Below are 27,578 nucleotides of genomic sequence, written 5' to 3'. Positions count from 1 at the left end.
GGGGTTCAAGCGAGGCTCTGCCCCCCGGCACTATTATCTATACCAGAGCAGACAGGGTTATGGAGTCCAGAGGCTGCGCGCAATTCGAAGTCGTCGGTCCCCGGGAGCTCGTCAGGCGCCAGTACCAAACCTGAGTGAGGGGGGGTGGGCCTTCAAAGCAATAGGCACCAGCTGTAGAAATACTTCAGTTATGTTCCGTCAAATTAGAAATGACAGAGTAAATACACAGTGCAACACCTAAGCATTGCAATTAGAAGCTCAATGGGCGTCACTTAAAACTTTTTGTATTCCTGGACTGTTTCATTACCTTTTTTGTCAGCTTTCAAACAATACCTTTAGCTGCATATTAAATTAATTTGCTGTGTCAAAGACATCCAATTGCGTGTTTAAAAATAAGCAAATAGTTGGATCAGTGTACTTACACCGTGTTTTTTTTTTTTGAGTGAAGATAACAAAAATACAATGTAACGTTCAGTATGACAGTATCATTGCAATTACACACACACACACACACACACACACACACATTCTATATATATATATGGTTGAAATAGTTTACATGCCGTGAATATATATATATTTATATATATATATATATATATAGAGAGAGAGAGAGAAAATCACAATATTCATACAAAGAGCAAAAGGTAATAAGAAATGCAAATTCTAGAACTCTTTCTTTAAAAGCCATGGGTACATAAGGAGCCTTCGTTTCCAGGAAACGTGTAAACAAGAATCTATAACCTGTTGCATAGCATATTGCTACTTGAACGTTACTTTTAGAATTTGTGTTTGTGTTTATGAACTGTTAGAAATTAACAACGAAAATTTATAAAAGTTACTCCTGCCGCCCCACCCCCAAAAAAGGAAAATGACAATGCATAATATTAATAAAATTTCCTTTATTGTTAATTTATTTAACAAATATAGTCAATATAAATGATAATAAAAATTTCAAATATACATTATATTATAGTACACAAATCCCTTCCAAAGGAAGCAGTGAAATACATACATAACAGACTGTGCTGTTAAATATACTTTTTTTTTCTTTTAAACAAAGAGCATTGGATTATTTCTGGTGTATTGTCTGTCAAATTAAACAAAAAAATAATGAAGCCTCCTCGTTGTTTTATGCATTGAAGGAAAGCCCCGACATTTTAACAGACTAGTTGTTTCCAAAACATGTTTTTCATATAAAAATGCAGATGCCGCAGATACACTGTTTATTTTCCATGTTCAGCTGTGAATGTGTGGTGTGGATCCAGATGAAGACAACCGAATAAAAGTATTGGGAGTTGGAAGCACAAAAGTTACGGCAATCAACAGAAAAGGTGTATAAAGTGTAACAGGACATTTATCGGTTGATACTTCAGACTTAATTATCAGTCTTAATATTCAGTATCTCGCGTTAAATACGTATCTGATCTCAATAACAGAGTCAACAATGAATTCCAGGATCAGGAAAACGTTTCGAGAAGATATGCATTGGAGGTATTTTCGTCTTCAATGGCTAGCCTTTTCCTTTAGGCCAGGTGATACATGCTGTATCCAACGTGAGCAGCATAAAGTCCCATGGGAGACACGGGGAGGGAATGTCTCTGGAATGCATGTGATGCTCCGTAAAGTGAAGTTGCTGGCACTGGGGTACCAAGAGGAAAGGAAATTCCAAAGGCTGGTGGTAACATAGGCTTGGCTGCCATTTTTAGTTTCTCCAGTTCTGCTTCTTGCAGCCTTTTAGCTTTTGCCCTCCGGTTTTGAAACCAGATTTTCACCTGCGTTTCTGTCAGATTCAGAGAGCTGGAAAACTCGGCCCTCTCCGCAATGGACAGGTACTGTTTTTGTCGGAACTTCCTCTCCAATGCCAACAGCTGGGAAGTGGTGAAAGGAGTCCGTGGCTTCCTGTTTGTTTTATGCTTTCTCAGTGGACATGCTGGGGGGCTCAGGCGTCCTGAAAATAACAATAATAAATCGCATATGATTAGATGTTGAGATCACAATAACGACGTACGAAATGTATTTTTGTCCTAATGATGATTAAGAGAAAGGGCTGTGCACTTTGGTAATCAAAAACTAACAATTGTCTGGCTAAACATCACATGTTCAAAAAATATTCCACAAAATATGATTACTAATTTGTGAATAAGTAAGACTTTCATTCATCCATCCATCCATTTTGTTAACTGATACTAATATATAAGAAGAAGAAAATGATTTAACTCTTTTTACTTTTATTTGCCTTATTCCCTTCACTTACTTTGGCCTGGTCATACAGTTTATCCCCAACAAAACAAAAATGTACAGTATATGAACATCTTAATAAAGTTGTCAATGTAAATGGAGGCTCATATTTATCACATTGGGACTTTTTTGATTGATTTACAATGGCTACTTTATTAGCAGGCTGAAACAGTCATTCACGTTTATAACGTGATTAACTGGACTGCTCAAATGTTTTAACTTTTTTGTTTCGATATCATTAATTGATGAAGAAAACCAGAAAGACGTTAGATCCTACAGTACTTCATTGTAATACAACGCAGCTAATTTCTTTACACAACCGTCGTCCCATTAATATCCTAGGACTACAAACTGGCCCTCTTTATACTAACATATGTAAGGTAAATAACAAACAAATGTTAAATTTTGTGAAACTTACTAGGAGGCGGTGGCGAGAAACGAGAGCTCTGTATCCACGCATTTCGTTCTTGACTTTCCGGGCTTTCGGATTTGACAAGTGCGTCCTCGGGCATTTTGATTAGTCCTCCGACAGAAAACGGCGAGTTGATAGTTAAGGGGGACACCGGGGTCTCTGTGCAGCTCCGAGTACCCGTCCTGGGACTGAGAGAGTGCGAAGTTCCTGCGACAGTTGCGCCATCGGTGCATGACAAGTCTCTGGAAGGTTTTTTATCTGCCATCAGCGCCTCGACGCTGAAGGGAAGTATAGAAACTTTCGGCTTTTCAAGCTCCTCGTCTCCTGCCATGTGTAGATTAGTCTGCATATCGTTTCTGTTCAAGACAACGCAAGAAGAGTCTTCTCCCTTACGACAAATTGGTAGAGAAGTCATTGTAATACTAGGGGCCATGCAGAGTCAATCCTTTCCGTTTGTGGAGGTCAGCAGTTCACAAGAAGCTTAGGTCTGATCGAGTATAGCAAAATCCTTACCGTTTCAGAACATTATCATGTTTAGTCAACACGGCGCCCAGAACTCGCTAATAAGGCAGATGTCTGAGAGGCGCTGTCCAATGAGCTTTCAGTGGGCGGGAGAAAGGTCCTGCCAGTCATGTTCCGCTCCCCACGAGCTGTCACAGTAAGACTGGCGTCTTGAGAAAGGCTCCGGACCAGCTATCGATTAATTGCGTGTTTTCATGTTTACTTTAATAACAGCGCAAGGCTGGCAAATAGCAATTGCCTGATGTAAACGTATGTGTAATGCATAGGTCAATGCTAATAAAAGACGGTTACGCGTAAGTAGCATTATTATTATTATTATTATTATTATTATTATTATTATTATTATTTGCAAGTTCAGTGAGTGTGACTCTGATTGTGTGCGCAAAAAGCGTGCCTTGTCATTTACCGGGCATCTTGTCCAGTGCTGATTTCTGCCTTTAGTTAATTGTTTACGGGACATACTTCCAGGAACCCATGCAATCTTTTTATTATTATTATTATTATTATTATTGCGCATTTGACGGAGTCCTTTATTCAAAATAACCTACAAGTTTATGATGCACGACAACTGTTATTAGATTTTATATATAAATTTAGAGCACAGAGAGATTAAGTGATCTGCTCAGGGTCACACAGAGACTCAAAGACAGGAACAGAACCAGTAACCTTAGGGTGTAATCCAGTGCTTTTTGTTGTTATACTATTATTATTATTATTATTATTATTATTATTATTATTATTTGACGAATGAATAGATAGATGAATAGTTTTTTTAAAGGTCACGCAAGCCTGTTCGCTGGACTAGGTTACGCAATGGCAGGTCTATTAGCCTGCTGTTCTTTAATGCGATTGGCCCCTTGCTGACTAACGTTTATTGATAGCTGCGGGGCTCTAATCTCATAGAAACACACAAGCCCTCGCTGTCATTTAAGGGTAATTATCTGGTTTGGAGGAGGGACTGCGGAATATTATTTTTCCTTTGATTAGTTTACATTAAAATGATGTGCATTTCAATAGGTAAAAGAATAGTCACTGAACAGAGGTAATGAAGCTGGTAACACGCATTTAGTCTCCTGTAAACATTGGCAGGCTAGACCAATAAACTTAAAACGTAACAAAAGCTAATTTGTGGCATTCAAGTATATGTCCAACCATGTGAATCTACTTTCCTTCCTATCTGAAGTGTTCTATGAATGTTCGCATCGCCTTGCAATCAAATATCCTTAAAATGCAAATGAATTCCGAAGAGGGAGGTGTATTTTGTTTAGTAGGAGCCTTTCAATACTTTGCAATCATTACAATCTTAAACACGTCTAATGTGTTTTATTTGCGCGTATAAATTAAGTACATAAAGAGAAATGACTAAATTGTCTTCTTGGAGGATTTAGTACCTTCTCAGGGAAGCGCCTGCATTGCTAATTGCTAAGTATAAACAATCTGTCACGATTAGTCAGTGCCTCTAATAGGCAGACAAGTTATGTTGTTTTTAGGCGCCAGCAGCGGTCTGATCAAAGGATTCAACTTCAGGGAGACTATTGAAAAACTTTAACCCGCATCAAGAGAGCAACCCGCCTTCTTCTGCCCGCCCTAGCCTTGGGACATTAGGCTATTCAGCCTGAAAAATTAGCTTTCTCAGCCGATCGCACGCCATTTTCTAAGTCTTTCTAGGCTCCAGTTAAATAATTGTAATGGGAAAAAAGTCATCCCCGTGTAAATACAGACACTAGTGACCACGAGGGCCCGTCGATGAAACACGTTTAGAAATGCAGTCTACATATCTCTGCAAATAAAGTCAGCTGATTATAGACTATAATAGCAGCACCGTAACAACAAAAGCAGCAATAATAATACTAATTATGATAATGGTGATGATTATTTAGTTATAATGCAGTCTGTATATTATTACAGACAGTGGGTAAATATACCTCACAAACGAACAAACATGTCATGTTCTACTTGTTCTGTAACAAAAACACTTCACATGTAACGCCGCATTATTTGTAAAGCGTAAGGAGGTGTAGTTATTTTTAAAATAGTAAATTTATGACAGAGGGCTTAACTAATAAAAGTAATTTCACTAAAATACCCAACCCACATTAATATTACGTCACCAATGTCACTGCGTTAAGTGATCATTGCAAATAGCTGCAGGAAATAGCAAACGCATTCGTAGCAAGACTAAAATGTGTGCTTTTAATGGTTGCTTTTTGAATCAGAACAGTGCTAACTGCAAATGCATGAAGCAGTTTGATTAATTCAGTGCAGTTTTATAGAAAGACAACTCCTTCATTCTTAATGAACAGTGAAACTTTATCCATCCTTCCATCTACCCATTCTGCGAATTGTGATTTTTAATTTCTCATTCTTTATTTTATTGTGCTCTGCCATCCTGTAAGGACATAGAGATACGACTTTAAAAATCTTTTAATTGAAACACTTTTTTTGTGCTCACTTTGTATCGTTCATTTTATAATATTTTCACTGCGAGGGATATGAGCGTTGTAAAGTGTTATTGATTTATAATATTTTAACGGAATGACTGTACAGTCAGTACAGTGAAGCATTACCACACATTAGCTAATTACAGGAAACGCTGTAGACGGTATAATGCAGTGCGGCTCAGTTCTACAATAAAGTATTTAAAAGGTATAGGTTTCTCTTGAGTCACTACACCGCTAATTCCTGCAGTGTGTGGCAACTGGAAATTTAATTCTGACGTGTAGATATAGTAAGTTATCTACTATACTAGTGTTTGCGCAAGTGCCCTGTTTGTATTGGGTAATGTGAAGCCCAGTAGGGCACTGGCGCTGCAGAACAATATTGGGCAATTAGCATCCCAAACAGTTCCTTTTAATGCAATGAAAGCGCCACGCAAAGCCGATTACCATAGCGTTTTATTTCAATTTCAATACAACAAATGAGGGTTGGAGTGAAATAGAAAAGGAATGTATGCCACTTGAGAGCTTTGTTTGACTTTATAAACTTTAGCTTTGATTTGGTGTGAAGAGGCAGCGAAAGGGGACAATATCCTTTTGTTCAGTTGGCACTGAAAGTTGTCCTAAGTCTTTTCATGCAGCCTGTCAGGTTTAACTTTAAAGGCTTAAAGGACCACGTAAAGCATTCAGAGTCAATGAAGAAGGCTAAGAAGAAAAGTTATGTTTAGACAATTAATAGTATCATGACACTGACGGGAGAAAATATATTTCTGAAACAAATTTACAGCACGTTCTCTTGTTAATAAATATACGCGACGACCACTCAATAAAAATATCAAAGCACGTAATTTATTCAGGCTGGCCACTATTGGTCATTCATTTTCCTTCAACACTGCTGACCCAAAAGTATGATAGCTCTAAAGTATTTCTGTTAAAATCTTTGTCTCCATGGGACCCTATCTCTTTAAGCCAACAGATATGCGCCGCTTTCAGAGGAATGCGCTATTTCAAGTGGCCGAAATTAATTTGAACGCGACATTATGATGCACTTGGAAAAGATGAAAGAAAGGGCTGGCCGTCTCCTCCAAGATCTCTATAATTATAGATAATATATCCTATTTCAAAGCAATTAGCTCAATCAGGCGTAACGAGGCACTTTGCTGCCAGGGAGTAACAATGCCTTACGGTTATTTAAGCCTCAAGATGTCAAGCTGACTCCAAGGCCCTCTGGCTTGCCTAAAAGTCTTGGCTCGGCTGGTATTTCCATGGCAAGCAGACGCTTTTCTTTGGCAGTACTCGGTATCATTAATAATGGGACTTATTATGTAGCTAAGTCGTTAATAAATGGGTTTCAAAACGCTTGTAGGATTTTCGGGGAAAAGAAACTTACACGACATCGATATCGGTATTGGTTGATTTGCTGTGCGCGGGGCTGCTTGGTGCTGCTTGGTGCAGCGTTTCGGGCTCGCTTAACTATATCCGGGCCTATGTGATGCGAGAAAAGGGGCCAGGGTGACCATCGTGACGTGCGAGGAGCTTAGCTTAGTTAAACAGGGGGAGACCAGGGGCTGTTGTTCGTTGTATTCTGTATGTATGGCGTTATACATGATTTTTTGGTTGGTTATGCTTTATTTGTAATAGCATAGATTATAAAAAGATTCCTTTTATTTATTTTTTTTTGCTCGTTTAAACTTTTTAAATAATCTTTATTAATGGTTAAAAGGTCTGCTCTATATAAATACCATATATTTTTTTTTTTATTTGTATTTTCATTTTCTGAGTCTACCGATTGCAATACAGAATTACAGGATCTTGTGGAGTAAATGGATGGTGGAACCTACCCCAACAGCATCAGCTGCAAGGCAGGATTTGAACCTAGGACCACTGGAGCATTACATTTGGGCTAACCAATACACCACTATGCCAGAAAAATGTTTTATTGAAATGAAGCCTCTTCGTGTTTATGTAAAATTTAGGATATCAAATAAATTTTTTTTTCAGATCATAATTATTTAGCACCTAGGAGAGTGTGACATCTAAGACACAAAAGTCTTGCACATAAAGCATATTTTTTCTATTTAGCTGTGCTATTCTCAAAGACCATGAAGGCAAAAAATACGATTTAACTGTATTGTCTTATGTCATTCTGTATTTCGTGCATGCACTCTTAAACAGAAAGGTGCCAGAGTGGTTCTTCAGAGGAATGCCATTTTTGGTTCTCATCCACATGAAGGTTCAGGAAAGGACCATTATTATTTAGATCTGTAACAGGTAGCATAAATAAACATGAAAAGATGGTAACAGATTTGTGAAACAGAAAAGCGTTCGTGATTAAAATAAATAAATAAATTGCTGCGTACAATACCACAGATTAAGTTCAGGTTCTCCTGATCGGTTAGTATCCAGGTAGTCTACCATACATTAAATATTTTTGTCTTGTCCAAATACTAGGAAGCTTTTAAAAATCACATGCAAAGAATTTTTCCTAGAATTAAATGGGTCTTTTTTCCGACAATACTGGCTGTGTGATTACTCGTAGAACTAAAGTGCAGTTTTAAAACCGTTATTTTGTAGAGTGTGGTGTGCAGTTCAGTCTGAATAAAAAGTTGGAAAAACAATTTCACTAAATCTTCAGACTTCTCGCTCCTCTTTTCTCTAGATAAAATTATAATGTTGCTGTTATTTTTTTACCTGTAGATTCTTTTTGTGTCTAAATTTTGCTTAAACTTTGTAACTCAAGTGAAGTTTCACAGTTATTACTCTTGTCCGTTTTCCTAATTATTCAGGTTCATTGAGAGAAACTGGCTAAAAGTAACATTTTGTACTGGATATTTCAAACACTATATTTCAATTTTGATCATGCATTATAGAGTTTAGTTTATATGCAAATTCCATATAACATATTTATAATAAAAAAATAAAAAATTGGCGTTTAAACTGTTAATTCGTCATAAACGTCAGAACCAGTTACTGTGTTTATAGTTGTAAAAAACAATAAATGTTGCGCCCAAATATTTGTTGAAGCATTTTAAATCACTTGACATATGGGTCACGGCTACCAAATTGCCAGGGTGCAATCTGCAAAATTGAATACATTTCGTTTTATTTGTTTTAGTATTTTTAGTCACAAACATCCAGAAAAAAAGTTAATTAAACAATATGAGTGTTAAATGCGAGATGATTTAATTGCACGGTTCTTTCTTTCTTTCTTTCTTTCTTTCTTTCTTTCTTTCTTTCTTTCTTTCTGTCACACTTCCATTATGTGTATCGTTCTGTCCAGTATTTATAAGACACGCTTATCATACATTTCGTTAATTCATTGATAGGAGATGATTGTTTTGATGTTTTTTCAGTATTTAATACTACAGAAGCATTTTGCACACACTAAATTATTTTTTTTTGCGATAATGGTGAGTATCAATTTTTCTCTTAACACTTTATGGTAATATCTTCAATCTATAAAGTGTAATCTAATTGTTTTTGATGATTTATGCTAAGCTTAAGTTAATAAATAATAATATATTTTATTTATATAGCGCCTTTAACCCCTTGAGTGAATCTGCGCTTTGTAATAAGTTTTGTGACATTTTATAAACTTTTTTTTTTTTTTTCATCCTTTGCGAAGATCGCATTCATAAAAATCACCTGAATATTTTAACTAAGCCTACGTAGTCCGTTTAAAATGTGCCCCGGATCTTGATAGTTCTACGAATTGTGGTTTGTCATTCTGCTTTCCTGCCTAGAACATGTAGGCTGTGACCAGTACGAGTGTCCCACACTGCAGATTTCACACATCGGCAAATGTATTCCAGTTCATCGTCCTCACAAATAACTGGGACAAAGAGAAGTCAGCGTTGCCTCTGATTCTCATTGTAAAACTATTTTTTTCTTAAAAAAAAATTATATAATATATAATAATATATTTACATTTACTAGAGGTATTTTCCCTAAAATAATTGGGATTTAAGATCTAATTTTAAGTTCTGATGAGTTATTTATATGACCAATAGTTTGATTTCGTGTCTGAAGTGACCTCATCAACATATTCAAATTAATTGCTTCGGTCGAAATGTGATTTACACATTTAAGTATCTGTAATAAAATACACTTAGCAGATTGTGTTCTTACACGTTTATGAGTAGCACGTTGACTATTACACCTCAGATCGGTATGTTGTGCATTAATGATTTTTATTTGTCCTTTTTTTTTAGGGAGATATTGGTACAAATAAACCTGTAAAAAGTAGAGGTTTATGAAAAAGTGAATTGGACGAATTTAGTTCAGATGTTATTGGCAATCACAAAACTAAAGGCACGCTCCACTGTGGTTCGAGTATCGCGTTAAAATTAAAGATGTGTTTATGAAGCTCTTATAAATTTTTAAAAAGTAAGATTAATGCGGCTGCAGAGGAGCCTATGAAAAGCGCACTTAACATTTCATAAGTTAGCCTTCTGGAGTTCGTAAGAATACTATTGGTAGTCATATATGATTGTAATTATTTTTTTTCCTTCTGTAGTTCTTTTCATGGGTCGTTAGTTGCTACAATGGGGTTTCAAATAGTAGAATATCCATATTATTTATATTATATAATATATATTACTGTCTGAGGAAGGCAACTGTTTAGGACTGCAGTTAATTACAGTGAAAACCAAGTGAAAGTATACGTGCAAACGTTTCTTTTGCAAACTTGAAATATTATTCAGCCTTAGTGTTTTTAGTGTTCGAGATATGACAGTCTCCGTTAATAGTATAACTTTAAAATTAAGCTGAGAAACTCTTTTTAGATGAATTGGGTTACTCATAACTAAACTTAATCGTACTCTTGGCTGCATTAGTTTGTTCCTGCTTTCCTTAATTCAGTCATTATTTCATCGTTTCTTTCTTTCCATGGCAAACGTTTAAATACATAAAATAATAATTCTTTTATCATCTTTATTTTTTCCCTTTCATATTAAGTTAACGTATTGTACCAGATTGATGAAGCTCTATCTTTCCACTCAGCCTTGGCAAGTATACATTTAATCCTTTTCCTCATTTTATAGTCTAGATGTCTTAGTATTGACGAGGAGCTGGAGTATTTACACCTAGCATGTATTTTGTTTTTAACCGTAGAATTGAGTAAAACATGCGGAATCACAGAAGTCATCTAATTATCAGTCATCAGTCTATAATAAATGTCGTAATTTCCAGCTGCAAAAAGAGCGTATGTTTTAATAAGGCGAGATATGCCCAGTTTTAGGGCGATTTGAAGGGACGAGGCGTAAAGATGTTTGAAATTTCGAAACTCTGTCGGGCTCATTCATCACTTTAATTATTTACGCGCGATCTTTTCAGTGAGGGATAACGCTGATGAGTCTGTAGGGACTAATATAACTGTTGTGACTTTAAATAAACGCAGCACTGTACCTTTAGGTCGAATCCGTCTGAAAATGGATGAGAAATGTATTAAATATTACCACAATGAAGGTATATAAAGTTAATGAGTGGTATTGACTGAATTAGGCTTTTAGAGAATATAAAGCTGAATGAATTATTGGAAACCTAGTGTTACATAAAGAAAGGAGCTTTGGTTCCCTTCGTCAATAAATACGTTTCCCCAACCCAATATCGTTGAATCTTTAAGATATACTGTATATGCACTCATTCATATACACACACAAGTCCAACTTCTTTAGTTCGAATCCTATCTGCACGTTCTCACTTTATCTGTGTGGATTTTCCTTCGGGTGTTCCGGTTCTCCCTTCATATCATATTTGCACTTTAAGTTAATTGGCCATTCTAGACTAACGCCACTTCCAAGGTTGGTTTCCTGCATCCCTAAATTGGATCAAGCAGGTTTGAGAATATTATGTTATTATTGTCATCAATTCGTGGATAATACCTTACAAAAACAAAAATCAATTACAAAGCCCTTAAATGATTTTAGAGACCGCTTGAATATATACAACAAAGTCGTCGTTTTGAAGTTACCAGTACCCATCTAAGTTTCGGTTACGATAATTGTTTTCATGGTGATGACTTAGTTAATAACGAAAAGTGCCATTAAAAGTATTATTTATAGTCACATGAGATACATAACATTTTTAGACAAATTCAATATGATAATACAAGATAAGATTGCAGTTGTGCTGTAAATAAAAGAAGGTCTTTAATAAAGTATTATTAAAATCACACATTCTGCTTCTTGTATGTGTAAAACGTTTCTGGCAAAGAATAGTTTACAGTGATTTGAAACCTGTGAATTTGAAAGTTCTGTAAATAGTACATTTACTTTGCAAACTATTAGCCAATCTAACCACTTATAATGAGACAGAATAATTTACATTCATTTTAAACAAAGCAGTTAGTCTTAATTTTAACATCTTTATATGATGCATCATTTTAATAACTGGTTTGTAGCTTTAATATCCTATCTATCTATCTATCTATCTATCTATCTATCTATCTATCTATCTATCTATCTATCTATCTATCTATCTATCGGAAAGCTGTCCTAATCTTAATTCTAATAAATTGTACACACAACTATACTATAGTGATACTTTTCCTTGAAATGAATGCCTCTGAAATTCGTTGCTTGCCATTAGAATGAATGTTCTGCTTGTTAAATTTGTTTTACAATAGCCTAAAAGGTCATGATTCACATTGAACACATACAGTAAACATTAGAGCCATTACTTTCTAATAACCCCAGATAGTCTTTAACCAACACGTTCTCTGAGTCAGTGATTCAAGGGCACATACTGTACTGTATTAGTGCTGGAATTTCAATAATTCATTCAGCTTTGCTGATGCAACAGTAGCTCTCTGTGGTAAAAAAAAGGGGAAAAAAAAGCAAGGGGGAGCAATGAGACAAGGTCCAATAGTTTAGAAAAGAGGATAAATCACATTAGTTTGGTTTTTTAACAGTTGTCATTAAAAAAAAAAAAAAAATATTTGCTACACTGGAAAGTGTGCTAATGCTGTTTAATAGAGGCTAGTTTTGACAGAGGAGCAATAACACACCCCTGATGTAACCTCAGAATTAACTGGGTAAAATGCAAAGGTTCTGCCTCCACAGTACTAGTGTACAGGCCAGCCATGATATCCGACAACCTTGAAGGGATCCCGCGAAGTTTCAGGATGTCCCGCAGGGAGGCTCGAACAACTGAGTCGTATGCTTTATGAAAATCGACAAAGGCTGCAAAGAAACTCTACCGATATTGGCGTTTGCGCTCCATGAGAACCCTCAGTGCCAGGATGTGGTCGATCATAGACTTAGTAGGCGTAAAACCAGACTGCTCCATTCGCTGGTAGGTAACCAAGTAATCTCAGATCCTATTCAAGGCAACCCTAGCAAGGACCTTTACCCGGCACAGAGAGTAGTGTTATCCCCCTTTAGTTGCCGCAAACCATGTGATCACCCTTCCCTTTCCAGATAGGGACAAGTCTCATTTTCCAGTCAGTTGGGTTGATGCCAGTCTCCTAAATGGAAGCAAAGATTGCTTGCAATTCCAGGAGGGCAGTCTTACCACCAGCCTAGAGAAGTTCACCCCGGTTACCACAGATCCCTGCAGCCTGCCCTAGCCTCAGCTGGTTCACCACCTGTGTAATCTCAGCGAGATTGTGTGGTTCACAGCTAATTGGAGGATCAGCATCAAGAACCGTGGACCCAGAGATATCCAACATCCTAGCCGGGGGATTAGCTTTAAACAGTTCTTCCTCCTACTTTGTTCAATGCTTGTATGGACTTGGTGTTTGTAAGATTGTGGAGTCCAGCAGCTGTGGGGCATCTGTTGATGAAGAAAGATTCACTGATCTTGACTTTGCCGACGATGCTGTGATCTCTGCGGAGTCAATTGAGGCTCTGATCGGGGCTCACAAGAGATTGAGTGAGGAGTCTGAGTGTCTGGTCTTGCAAGTGTCCTGGATAACCACCAAGATCCAGGCCTTCAATGACCTCTTAGGCACAGCCATCAGCTGTGTATCTGTCTGTGGAGAGAGTGTCAACCTTGTTGGGAGGTTTACTTACATTGGCAGTGAAATTCATGTCTCTGGTGTCTCTTCCTATGAAGTCAGTAGATGGATTGGGAGAGCATGGGGGGTTATGAGTTCGCTGGAAAGGGGTGTGTGGCACTCCCGATATCTATGCAGAAGAACGAAGGTCCAAATCTTCAGAGTCTTTGTGCTCCGTCTTGCTATATGGTTGTGAGACATGGATGCTATCCAGTGACCTGAGACGAAGACTAGACTCCTTTGGTGCTGTGTCTCTTCGGAGAATCCTTGGGTACCGCTGATTTGACTTTGCCCGAATGAGGCACATTACCTGCATTGTGAGGGAGCGTCAGTTACGGCACTACAGCCATGTCGTGCGATTCCCCGAAGATGATCTGGCTCGCAGGATCCTCTTTGTTGAGGACCCGAGTGGCTAGACCAGGCCAAGGGAACACTCACATAACACCTGGCTGCGGCAGATAGAGGGTCATTTCTGGCGGTTGGGACTGGACCATGTGTCTCACTGGGGGTTGCCAACCAGAATCCCAAGCTGTTTTGTTGTGTGGTGGGTGAGGCACCACGTTGTTCCAGTGCATGATCCCCAACCTGACCTGATTGACAGAAATGTCACTCTTGGCTTTTTCTTTTCAGTGTCACATGTTGTCACTTAGTAAATGAAGATGGTGCACACATGCACAAGGTGTTGAGTGTAAATTTTCCTTAGGCTGATGTACCACACCCTCTTAATTAATTCTCAACTCTATTAGGAATTCACATTTAATATTAGGAAAGATGATGTGATCAAACATTATATATCAAGTAATCCATCATCCTTCTTGTTATCTTCTTGTGTGTTTGTTGCAGGGCACACCCAAACATACAAAGTCACTTATACCAGATACCCACTCATTTAATCTGTACATCATTGAGAAGTGGAATCCGGAGCAGTGAAGTAACCGCAATGAAACATAAATGGTATGGCAGCACATTAGGTCTATTGTCATGTATGCTCTAACAGCCTGATTTCTCATTGCAGGACATTCATTGTTTGTGTGGAGCTTGTACACAGGCTCCTCCTACTTCTTAAAGACATAAACTTTAGGGGAGTTAGTGATTCCAAAATAATTATGTATGCTTGTGTGTGTAAGTATGCATCCATGATAGGTTGGTGTCTAGTCCTGCTGATTTTGCCTGGATCTTCCCTGAGAGTCCCAAATAAGGCACATTACCTGCATTGTGAGGGAGTGTCAGTTGTGGCACTACGACCACGTGGCGCAATTCCCAAGGGTGATCTGGCTCACAGGATCCTCAATGTTGAGGGCCCAAGTGGCTGGACCAGGCCAAGGGGATGCCCAAGTAATATCTGGCTGCAGCAGATAGAGAGTCATTTCTGTAGGGTGGGATTGGACCATGTCTCTGCCTGGGGGGTTGCCAACCAGGATCCTGAGCTGTTTTGACGTGTGGTGGGTGGAGCAACGTGCTGTACCAGGGCATGCTCCCCAACCTGACCTGACCTGACCTGACCTGACCTGACCTTCCCTGAAATATACTAAGGAGGTTTTTGGAATTAACAACATAATAACAATAATTTCTAACTCCAGTAACAACAATAATATTAATAATCATAATCTTCATCATATGGGAATTTCCCCTTGGGATTAATAAAGTATCTATCTATCTATCTATCTATCTATCTATCTATCTATCTATCTATCTATTATTATTATTAGCTTTGATAATCGATGAAAAAATCAACATCTTTTCATAACTGCCCATGATCAGTTCTACAAAGAGACATCAAATAAATTTATCAACAAGATACTGACCTTTGGATGGTTGTTGGGCTCTGGGCTGAAGGGCCAGACAGAGAGTCTCTTCATGGCAGCTCAGTTTCAGACACTTAATGCACATTAAAATCAGAAAAATATTCTAAGGATGGATTTTGATATCAAGTTCTGGATATGCCAGCAACAAGAGGAGCGCATCACTAATATCAGTGCTGGGTGATCCGTGCTAGTGCCAAAAGAATACACTTAATTGACAGAGTCAGATAGCTAGCCACCTGCTACCTGTCCATGAGCTTGACCTCTCAATACCAGGTCATTGGTACGATCATCAGCCTGAAAAGGTCATGAATACATAGAACACAACCATTATGAACATTGGCTATGAACACTAAACATACCATTAGGGCACAAGGAGATGTCTACGTATTGACATAGCCATTTTAGATGACACAGATATCTTGGTGAAAAAGATAGAAAGACTTTAAGATTAAGATTTCCCACATGTTGAACACAAAGGCTTGTGTTTCTCCAGTCATAGTCAGAGCACTTGGAACTGCTCAGATAGGTCTCCAAAAATATCTCAGTGGACTGCCGAGTAAAGCAAGTGCCATCCGGGTGCAGAAGTTTGCTCTTCTGGGAACTGCCCATATATTTTGTAAACTTTTGACCATCAGGCAAGACCTAAGGAACCTGGTGCATTCCCACCAACACAAACTGAGAAATAAAGAAAGATGATTATTATTATTTCTAATAATAATAACAATAATAATAATAATAATGCTTTATCAAGACCAGCATTGAGATAGAGAAGAAGAAGCCATTGCAGATATCTAAGCAGACTTTCAATAAAGATGTGTCCAGCACAAACCTGCAGAGTTCAAGGCTCACATGAAAGAAATAACACTTGATTAATAATTTATCAGCTTTAGTCAACTCCATAGAACATAATAAAGAAGCAGGTCAGAGGAGCCACTTAACAACAGGCTGTAGATCACTTGCTTTACATGAACATGTTCAAAGAGGTGACCAGTTACACCTACTTGTCAGAGTAATGCAGCTGAAAATGTAAGTGTCTGACAAGTGATGTGAGCAAAGACTAAAAAAGGTCATGAGCTCCAGTAAGTGTGGTACCACAGGAGCATGCAAATAGACCAGATTAACGAACCACCATAGATGATAATCTAAGCACTGTTTTACAAGGGAAAAATGGAAGAGAGCCTGCCTACAGAACATTATATCCCACTCTTATAATGCAAACTTTAGCTGAAAAGTCAGCAAACACAAGCATACAGAAACTGAAGCATGAAAAACTTGAAATACATATCAAAGCATTACACCAGAAGCAGTATGAGTTGAATAAAGAAAGGGGTTCAGCAGTAATCTCAAGATACTTCTTGGTGATCTAACAGAATTGGACGTGTATATGATTACACTAATGAGGACAGAAAGAGTCTGAGATATGCAGATTGTTCATGAGCGAGACATTCACAATACAATGCGACAAATAGAGAAATTGTTTTATATCTGGAGATATAATGATTATAGTATTTACTTTTGTTTTTTCATTTTTTTCTTTTAAAATGAAATAGCATGTTTCTTTTTACATATATTTAGACAAATACTTAAAACCTTATGGTATTGGAGTGAACATTACATTTTTTTAATATTATCAATATTATTTAGGGAATAAGTTAAATAATTTTTGTCTGTCAGACCTCTGCCTGTGTGAGTTAATATGTGTGAAAAATAGAAGGTGCATGAGATGTCATGGACACAGTACCTTCTGTACTTCATGTTTTGGTCTTAAACTGTGACTGCATGGTATTATACATATTTTATGAAAAGCCAAACGTGTAGAATTTGACCAATAATCAAGAAGATTTTTTCCCTTATTATAGCCATACCTTACATGGTATTGTATCCAGAAGATTAAAATTATTTGTGACAAAGGTTCAATAAAGCAGCTAACAGACCTATTACCAGTAGAGCTTATATTTTTTATGTTACTGCTGCGTTTGCCAAAAAAGAAATTCACAATTTTATGTCCATATAGATTACTTAGATTTCAGGAATGCGGACTAAAGGGAATGTAATTCACATCTAGTTTTAAAGGTTAAGAGAGTTAAAATAACTAATTAGAAAAGAATCGCAGCCCAGAACGTGTCAGATATTAAAATTTAAAGTTGCCACTATGAGTTAACTTTTTCAGTAAAATAAAAAGGAAGTGTAGTTATTCAAAGTCAGAAAAAAGCACCTAATGCTACTACTGTCCTTAGTACTTAAACCTTGTTTGTTTAATACTTTATACAGTGAAACTTTCTAACAGAAGTATTCACTGGGAAATAAGTGCACAGTTTTTTTAAACTAAGTTACAATTAATATTAAATATTTTTGTAAAGGCTTATAGTTCAATGGCACAAGGTGGAAGCTTTCTTTTAGCATGTTGTTAATTGGTAGATACAACATGTAGAAGTTACATTTCATGTCTTGCAGCTCTTCAATTCTGAATTAAATGCTTGCTGTAGAATCAATAAGTGGTAGGTGAATGTCTTCCATATGCTCATGTGGGTTTACTGTGTGGATTTCATCTTTTTACATATTTGAAAGACAAGGTGTTAGGTTGAAATAGTCATTCTATAACAGATAATAATTGACTGCCATCCCATTCAGGGTCCGATGCTTCCTTGTATGTTTCTCCTGTGGTGGACTCTGGCTCTCTGAATAAAAATACACACACACACATAACTTGTACCTGCTTAATCCAATGCAGAATTCATGTTCTCTCCCTTTTTCTTAGCATTTTCTCTAACATCCCAAAGACAAGTGTGTTACGTTAACAGTTGAGAGCTAATTGGCCCCATGTAATTATGAATGTGGATGAGTGGGCCTGGGAGGAACCTTGTGACTCTTCTAGGATTGGCTCCTTTTCCTCAGTGTTTCTGGGATAGGCTTTGAACCCTAAAAACCCCTGAACTGTATTAAGTTGGTTTGAGGAAGTTATGTTCTAAATGTTTGTCAAGAAATTAGTTAATATAAACATTCACCCGATCATTTTTTCCAAACCTGCTCATTCAGGTCACAGTCATGTACAAAGAAGGCAGGGACCAACCCTGGATACATTAAAACAAATGAATTGCTTCATGTAATTAAATATTTGTATGTATTTTATATACACAGTATATTTTTAATTATGTATGTTATGTTGCTTTTTGTACAGTATTTATTTAATGTTATGTTTTATTTTAACTAAATGTGTACAATGCTCTGAGCTTGTAAATGGAAATTGCTTCAAATAAGAATAAACTGAATTACAAATTGAATTGCATATTCTTCCTTTCTGTGTGCTATTCTTTTATGGGGACTGGCACTTCATTTCACACCTAAACACATGAAGCTTAGAGTGATTGGCAACTCCAAACTGGTTCAGCTGATATACCGTGCTCTACGATGGACTTGGGTCCAATCCAAGAGTGGTTGCATCTGATATAATGTGCCTCCCTGACACTCTGTAGTGGATTATGTGAAATAAAAAAATGAATGAATTAAATAAAAATTGAAATACATATGTTCTCAATATAAAAATGATCACAAGAAAAAGCAGTTGAGAATATGAGATAATAATAATTATTAAACATTAAGCAGTCTAAGCTTACAGTAATGATTAAAACCATTATTCTCCCTTAACCTATCTATTTTAAGAACCCACACAGTCTACTTTTTGGGTCACAAAGACCACAGGTCTATTCTTTCAGCTGCAGTCAGGAGCTAACTCTGGATGGGACACATGCTTATACAGTACATCAACGCCCGCCAGCCTTTCTCATGTATCATTAGGATATTGGAGAGCACTGAAATGCTTCAAGAAAAAATCTGTAGACGCAGAAACTTAGGAACTTCGCACAGAGAGTGACCAGTGAGCTGCACTCATCTCTGTGCCACAGTGCTGCGTACACAGTGCAGAAGATTTGAGTTTATTATAATATAGTGATCCTTGCAATGGAGATGTGTGTGACTCGAGTTTCATGTAAAAAATTGGCAAATCCTGCTAAGTGTTTATGTCTGCAGAGCATTATGTGTCAATGAACTGACAGTAAGCTCAGATGGCCTAGGCTCTGGTCATCAAAGATTGCTGGCTCGGAATTTACCTGCTTATGCTCCATTAGCAAAATAAAATGTGTAAAAACAACTTCATTATATATCAGAATTTTTATATTTCTTCAAATGTTGTTAACCACATGAAGGAGTTATACAAAATAAAATTGTTTTTATTCCCTAACATTAGGGTACTTAGGTACATTATAAAGCTAAAGAATAACTCCTTTGCCTATTTGGCCTATCACTGATTTATTTATGCGTGTTGATGTTAATGAGCTTCTCCCACATTCCAAAGTCATTCTCTAAAATAAACTGATTGACATTTCTAAATTGTCCCAGTGTGAATGTAGGCGTGAATGTATAAGTGTCTGCCCTGTGACTGAGTGACAGCTCATCAATGGAGAGTCCTATCCTCCACATATTGCTTCAGGATTAGTCTCAGAATAATGATATGTAGGTCTTAAAAATAATGCATGGTGTTATTCTTATGATGTAATCAATGTGATGGTAACTTGCAATATAGTGTATGTAATAGTCACTTATAGCTACAGAATACAAAAGCACCATTTGTTAAGGTTTTTATTTGTAGCAGTAGGTGACTGATAGATAAAGTACAGGTAGTCCCTGTGCCTTTTAAGTCTTATTAAAATGAAATAAACCATCTGTTAAAGTTCTCTTACATAGCAGTAACCGACTAATAGATGCACTATTGGCAGCCCTTACTCTGAAGTGTCACTGATGCTTTTTAAGCCTTATTAAGATTAAATAAAGCATTTGTTAAGGTCTTGTTACATAGCAGTAACTGACTAATTGATGCACTTAAGTAGCTCCTGTTTTAAAGTGTTACTGATGTTTTGAACTGATTAAGGTTTGTTCAGCTAAAGCACACTTTAATTGGTCTTTTCATCCATTCATTTCCTTATCAGTCGGATCCATTTTACGAAACTGGAAGCTATCCCAGCAGAAATGAGTATCCGACGGGAACCAGCTCTAGATGAAGCGGCAGTTCATCACCGAGAGCACACAAAGAAAGCCACTTTAGCATTGGAGTAATTTAAAAATGCCAATTGAAAGATGCCACTTCTGTATTGGAGTAGTTTAGAAGTACAAAATGACCTCATGACATATTTTGGAGTATGAAAACGAAAACAGTCACTACTTTAAGGACAAGGAGAACTCCACACTAAAATAACCCAGCCAACATGAACACTACACAATTTTTAAAATTTAAAACTTGATCTGCTGTCAAACTATATTAACATTATTCAGTGTAGTGATTAATATGACCACAATTTTCTGTTGGTTCTTATGCTTTTATTATATTTTTTTCTCTAACAATCTTATAATGTTGAAAGGTGCATTGACTAGATTTAATCTGTCTATTTTATAACTAACTTATCCACTTAAGAGTAATGTAAACTGTACCACCAGATGCAAGGTGAGGAACCTGTTACAGATGTGATGCCAGTTCTAGATTTAAATGTTAACTTGAAACTTTTAAAGTTACTACCTGATGATTTTCTTTATTACTGCATACTGTTTCAATCTGAATTTCTGCTTACATGTTTCTTTAAATTGCATATACATTGCCTATAAAAAGTTCATCCCTTAGAAGTTATCACATTTTATTATTATACAACATTGAATCACAGTGAATTTAATTTGGCTTTTTTGACACGGATAAACAGAAAAAAAAGACTCTTTTAAGGTCAAAGTTAAAATGAACTATTTTAAATTAATTATACATATAAGACACAAAATATTTGATTGTATAAGTATTTAATAGATGGACATTTAGCAACCATGCCAACCTTGAGCATGTGGACAGATCTCTTTATTAGCATGCATATGGGGACACTGCACTTTTTCTCCATTCTTCTCTGTAGGGCTGCTCAAGCTCTGTTTGAGGTGCATTGGGATCGTGAGTGAATAGTCTTTGTAGACTGAGATCTGGACTCCGACTCGGTCATTCTGGGACATTAACGTTGTTTTAAAGTTATTGCTGAAGAGCTTTGGCTTTAAGGTTTGTTCAGCTAAAGCACACTTTAATTGGTCCACCACTACCTACTCAAAGCACCATGATGTCCCTACATTGATGGATTAAAGGCCAGAATTCCATGTAATCGTGATCATCAAGTCCTTCCATGAAAACCTTGAATACAATGAGGACTGATCATTTATGTTAGGTAGAATGCCTAGAGAGGGCTGGGCGGTCTCATGGCCTGGAACCCCTGCAGATTTTATTTTTTCTCCAGCTGTCTTTTTTCTGTCTGTTTTTTGTTTTTTTCTGTCCTCCCTGGCCATCGGATCTTACTTTTATTCTATGTTAATTAGTGTTCTCTTATTTTAATTCTTACTTTGTCTTTTTTCTCTTTCTTCATCATGTAAAGCACTTTGAGCTACATTATTTGTATGAAAATGTGCTATATAAATAAATGTTGTTGTTGTTTATGCTTGAGGTTGTTATCTTTCTGGAAAACAAATCTTATCCCAACGCACAGGTTTCTTACAGACAGCATCAGGTCTTCCTCCAGGATTTCTTGACATTTTGCTGCAATTATTTAACTTTTACACTCAAAAGCCTTTTTGGGCCTGCTGTAGCATCCCTACAGTACGATGCTGCCAACATCATACTTCATGATGGGGATGGTGTTTTTTGATAAAGTGCAAGCTTTGGCTCAATTTTAGTCTCTTCAGACAATAGACCCTTCTTCCAAATGACTCTGGAGTTTCCTTTCTGGCAAACTCTACCCAACATGCCATGTCTGTTTCTTTAACAGTGGTTTTCTCTTTGCCACTCTGTCATAAAGCTAGGACCGGTGTTGTCTGCAGAGTCTGTCCAATCTCAGCTACTGTAGCTTGTAATTCCTTTAGAGTAATCATAGGTCTCTTGCTGGCCACTTTCACTAGTCTTCTTCTTGCACAATCACTCATAGTTGAAATGCTCTAGGCAGGATTACAGCTGTGCCATACTATTTGCATTTTTTATTGATAGATTTAAAATTTAAGATTCAAACTAAAAGAAAAGGAAGTTCAAATTAAAAGAAGTGGGAGTTTAGGGTGATGTTTTGAGATGGGTGCAGAATTGGCTCAGACGCAGGAAGCAGAGGGTGACGATGCAAGGAACCTTATTAGAATTGGTTGATGTTCCAAAGGGGTCAGTGCGAGGGCTGCTGCTATTTTTAATATATACTTAAATGATTTAGATAGGAATATAAGTAATACGCTGATTACGTTTACAGATGACACCAAAACAGGTGGATTGACAGATAATCTGTAATCCATTAAATCATTACATAAGGACTTTGACAGCAAACAGGCTTGGACAGATTTGTGGCAGGTGAAGTTTAATGTCAGTCAATGTAAAGTATTACACATAGGAAGTAAAAATGTTAGGTTTGAATACAAAATGGGAGGTTTGAAAATCGATAGTACAACTTATGAGAAGGATTTAGGAGACGTAGTGGACTATACACTATCAACTTCCAGACAGTGTTCAGAAGCCATTAAGAAGGCAAACATAATGTTAGGTTATATAGCACAATGTGTGGAGTACAAGAACAAGGAGGTTATGCTTAAGTTTTATAACACACTGATGAGGCCTCATCTGTAGTACTGTGTGCAGTTTTGGTCTCCAGGCTACAAAAAAGACATAACAGCACTAGAAAAGGTCCAGAAAAAAGCAACTGCAGGTAAAATTCCGTTACAACAAATATCTTTACAATAAAATTTTCATTACAACGAAGTATTTTCATGGTCCTGACAGTTTCCCCATATGACACAAGTCTATAGAAATCTCATTAAAACGAAGTACATTCAGCAGGTTTTTCATTACAACGAAGTGCCCAGAAAGACCTTGAAATGCCAGAATGAATCATCCACAGAGCAGTTAGTTCTGTGGTCGCAGCTCAGTTGGTGCACAACAATCTCCAAACAGAAACATTGTAAAAAAATTTTTCTTTCTTCGGACTTTCCTCATACTGTTTTTTTTTTTTTTTTTTTTTGCTGTTTTTGATTTCGGTGGTTTTCAGAGATACCTGTGCTTTTTCCTCATCAACATTTGAAAACATCAATTGGAATTTAACTCATTGTCACCCTCCTATAACAGTTTATATTAGGAAAAAAAAGCTTTAAATTTTTGCAGCTCTCGATTGCAGCAAAAAGAAAAAAGATGTTGCCAGTGAATTCAGAACTGCTGCATTTGAAGATGCAGAAAAGCAGCCTTTATGTTGTTCAGTGATGATTGTTCAAGAAACATTCCTATTAATGCGACACTCATTCCAGAAAATGTGAGGTTTCTAAACTCTCTTGGGACCTCCCCTAACTGGACGAAACGCAGAAGAGCGTCCCGAAGTGCGATCACCACGTCTGTGGGAGACTGTTTATCTGTTGCCGGGGCAACAGCAGGCTCACATCTGTGCCGCGGCTCTTCACCAAAGCAAACAGAAAAGATCTTGATGGGTGATGCAAGGAACATTGTAAATGCAGGGAACAGGATTACTTGGCCACTAAGTTTGCCACGACCCTGCCTGACTGCTGTGTCTGAGTATAGGAGAGTGGCAGATCCCGCTGCAATAAATAACTGTGCTGTTCCTGTTTCAAGCTGAATAAAGCTGGTTTTGCTAAAGTACTGAGACTCAGCCTTGTGCCCATGGTCTTTTAGGATTTGCTTCTGTGGTGCATCACTGCACCGCTGTGAGCCTGCTGTTTCCCTGCCCCGACAACGGACAAACAATCTTCCACAGAATCGGCAATCGCGCTTCGGGACGCACTTCAGCGTGACGTTCCCGTTGGGTGGGGGGGATCCCAAAAGAGGTCAGAAACCTCACAATATGAAGAAGAAGAAAAGGATGATTTGGCTTCTGATTGATAACTGTGCTGCCCACAACATGCTTCCACATTTAGATAATGTTCACGTTGAATTCCTCCCACCCAATTGCACAGCAGTGCTTTAGCCATTGGATTTGGGCATCATTCTCACCCTGAAAGTGTATTATCGCAAGGAAATGCTGAGAAAAATTCTTGTCAGCATAACTTGTAGACAAGATTAAAATTAACGCAAAAGAAGCTATTAAAATGATTGCAAACGCCTGGACGCAAGTTAAAGAAAGCACTATAGTGACAAATACAGAATCTCATTACAACAAAATAGTTTTTAGGTCCCTGGCAGTTCGTTATAACAGAATTTTACCTGTAGGCTCATTCCAGGGCTATGGGGGATGAATTATGAAAAAAATTAAAAGAGCTGAGCCTTTTCAGTTTAAACAAAAGAAGATTAAGGGGAGACTTGATTGAAAGATGTTTTTCAAATTTTGAAGGGAATTAGTACAGTGGATCAAGACTGTTATTTTAAAATGAGTTCATCAAGAACACATTGGAAACTTGTTAAGGGTAAATTTGACACAAACATTGGGAAGTTTTTCTTTACACATAGAACCATAAACACTTCGAATAAGCTACTAAGTAGTGTGGTAGACAGTTGGACATTAGGGTCTTTTAAAACCAGACTTGATGTTTTTAATGAAGAATTAAGAGGATAGGACTGGTGACCTTTGTTTGTCTGAATGGCGTGTTGTCGTCTAAATTGTTCTGATGTTCTAATTTAGCAACACGGATATTTTCTTGTCTCCATCACCTGACTTGTGCCTTTCAATCTTCTTTTCACTGAGTTGCTCAGAGTGTTCTTTTCATCTTATTTTTATAGGTTAGTCCACCATACTGACTTACCACAAGTTGGACCTTCAAGATAATCCCTTAACTACACACAGGTGATCTCCATTAAACTAATTATGTGACTTCTAAAACCAGATGGCTGCACCAGTGATAATTTAGGTGTGTCATATTAATGAGGATGAATACTTATACTTGTGTCTTATATTTGTAATTAATTTACACCACTTTGAAGAGATCTGTTTTTACTTCAACGCTAAATTGTCTTTTTCTGTTGATCAGTGTCAAAAAAGGCAAATTAAATCCACTGTGATTCAATGTTGTGTAACAATAAAATGAAAAACCTTCTACGGGGGTGATTATAGGCACTGCATAGAGTATTTTTGAGATTGTGGTAATTGTTATTATTGTAAGCTTCAAAATATGGTCCTGGGTGAATCCCAGAAAACCCACTTAGATGAACAAACAAGCCTGCATTTGAGGTGTCTACCCTACAATGGATTAAGCAGGGCTAAAACTCTTTGTCAGGCACCAAAGCTGACACTTCTGTGGGATAGGTAGGCTTCACTTAGCCTTTTTCATTCTCTCAAGGGCTTTCCTTGAAGTAATTCATAAAGGAGATTTGATTCTGGAAAGTTTGCTTTTAAAACAGATTTGTAAAATTCATACAAAGTAGTATTTATTACTATAGCAAATAGATGATGCCTACATTTTTACAGTATATTATGGATTGGAGACATTCTCAGTGTTTGTTATAAAAAAAAAGAAAAACACACTACCTTTAGGAGAACAACACAACCATAAAAGATAGAAGCATGAAGCTTACTGTTGCTATAAAATAAAACCTTTAGACATTAAGAATATTATATAGTGTTCTTATTTGTATCAATTAAAATGCAAATTTCTGTTATTATAGCTGTAAATCTTTCCTCTAACTAAAAAAAAAATCATAAAAAGCAAGGTGGACTTCTAAATTTGTGTTGGTATTCTAAGACTGCGCTGTGTCTACCTCCAGCAGGCTACTTTCTATGTCTGTTGTCACAGCAACTAGTATAGCATTTAAGAAGAATTTGGTTCAATATTCAGAGCCTCTGATCTTTGACAGGCTTATAATGAGGAGGCAGGACTTTAATGCTGATTAAAAAATAATAAAAAAATGCAAAGAGTAACAGTTGTTTTTTATGTTATCCAACAGGTCAGCATCAAAAGTAGTCAGGGAAACTACATGCAGAGAAATGCAGGCACTTTTTAAGACCAGTGGAAATTAAACACAACAGGGAAACACTGTCTTGAAACCTTTAATTGTCCACATAAATATTCGGTATGATTTGCAGTTGCTTAACAGTATTGGGCACACATGTAGACATTTAGTTTTGTCAAGTTCTCACATTTAATTCACGTATTTTTTTCACAATAAAGAAAAAGTACTGTAATTTAAATAGTATTCCTCTTGAATTTGGACATTATGTGGTCATCTTGTTATTGCTGGTCGGTGAGTATATAATAAGAATTGGTGTTCGTTCAATGATAAAAAGCAAATTTAAATGAATGTTATCATAAACCTCTTTTAACCTCAAACTGAGAGAATATGCATATTAGTCTATGATGGACTGTGATGTGCGCCTGATGCTACCTTGCTAGCTGTTAATTTCCCATGATGCTATGTTTGAAGTAAACAAGTTAAGAAAATTGGTTAATAGATGAATACCAACATCTTGCATCTATTGTATTTCTTTGAATTATGTAATGTTAAGTGAAATAATTACGGCAGGCAGTGTGGTGTAGTGGTTAAGGGTTTGGACTTCAAACCCTGAGGTTGTGGGTTCAAGTTCTTCTACTGGCACTGTGTGACCATGAGCAAGTCACTTCACCTGCCTGTGCTCCAATTGAAAAAACAAAAGAAATGTAACCAGTCATGTCTCAGATGTTGTAAGTTGTCTTTGATAAAAGTGTCAACCAAATAATATGTAATGATGATGATGATATGACAGAGCCTGTCTCAGAAGCAAGACAGGAACCAGTTCTGGATGTTATGCTACACAGAAAATCATAATTATTAGACTGTATAGTAGTATAACAAAACAGTCTCAAACCTGCTTAATCCAATTCAGAGTCATGTGGAGCTGGACTCTATCCTAGCAACACTGGGTGTAAGGCCAAAAACAGTATGGGACAGGGTGGCAATCAATCACAGGGCTAATACACATACACAAGGGACAATTAACCAAAACCTGCACATGTTTGTGGATGTGGGAGGAAAACTGGAGAAACAAAACCCTTACATTTATCAGGAGAACATGCAAACTCCATGTGGACAACACACAGTCATGGGTTTCAAATCTAGATCACATAATCTGTGAGGTAGCAGCGCTACCCACTGCGCCACCGTGCCGCCCACATAACATAATATAATATAACATAACATTTCTAAATTCCCCTAA

At 37.1% G+C, this 27,578-nt stretch overlaps 1 protein-coding gene across 1 annotated transcript; it reads right to left on the bottom strand.

The window, feature by feature from the left end:
- Positions 1-882: 882 nt before the first annotated feature.
- On the bottom strand, positions 883-3,201 carry msx1a (muscle segment homeobox 1a). Its single transcript, XM_028801832.2, has 2 exons — positions 2,660-3,201; positions 883-1,951 (listed from the first exon to the last, which is right to left on the bottom strand). The coding sequence occupies exons 1-2, from the start codon at positions 3,084-3,086 to the stop codon at positions 1,527-1,529; spliced, it is 852 nt and encodes a 283-aa protein (XP_028657665.1). The 5' UTR covers positions 3,087-3,201; the 3' UTR covers positions 883-1,526.
- Positions 3,202-27,578: the final 24,377 nt, after the last annotated feature.

This window comes from Erpetoichthys calabaricus, chromosome 5 (assembly GCF_900747795.2).
Source record: "Erpetoichthys calabaricus chromosome 5, fErpCal1.3, whole genome shotgun sequence".
In the NCBI taxonomy this organism is placed as follows: domain Eukaryota; kingdom Metazoa; phylum Chordata; class Cladistia; order Polypteriformes; family Polypteridae; genus Erpetoichthys; species Erpetoichthys calabaricus.
The sequence above is the reverse complement of the archived record's forward strand: the minus strand, read 5'-3'. Positions and strand labels throughout refer to the sequence as shown.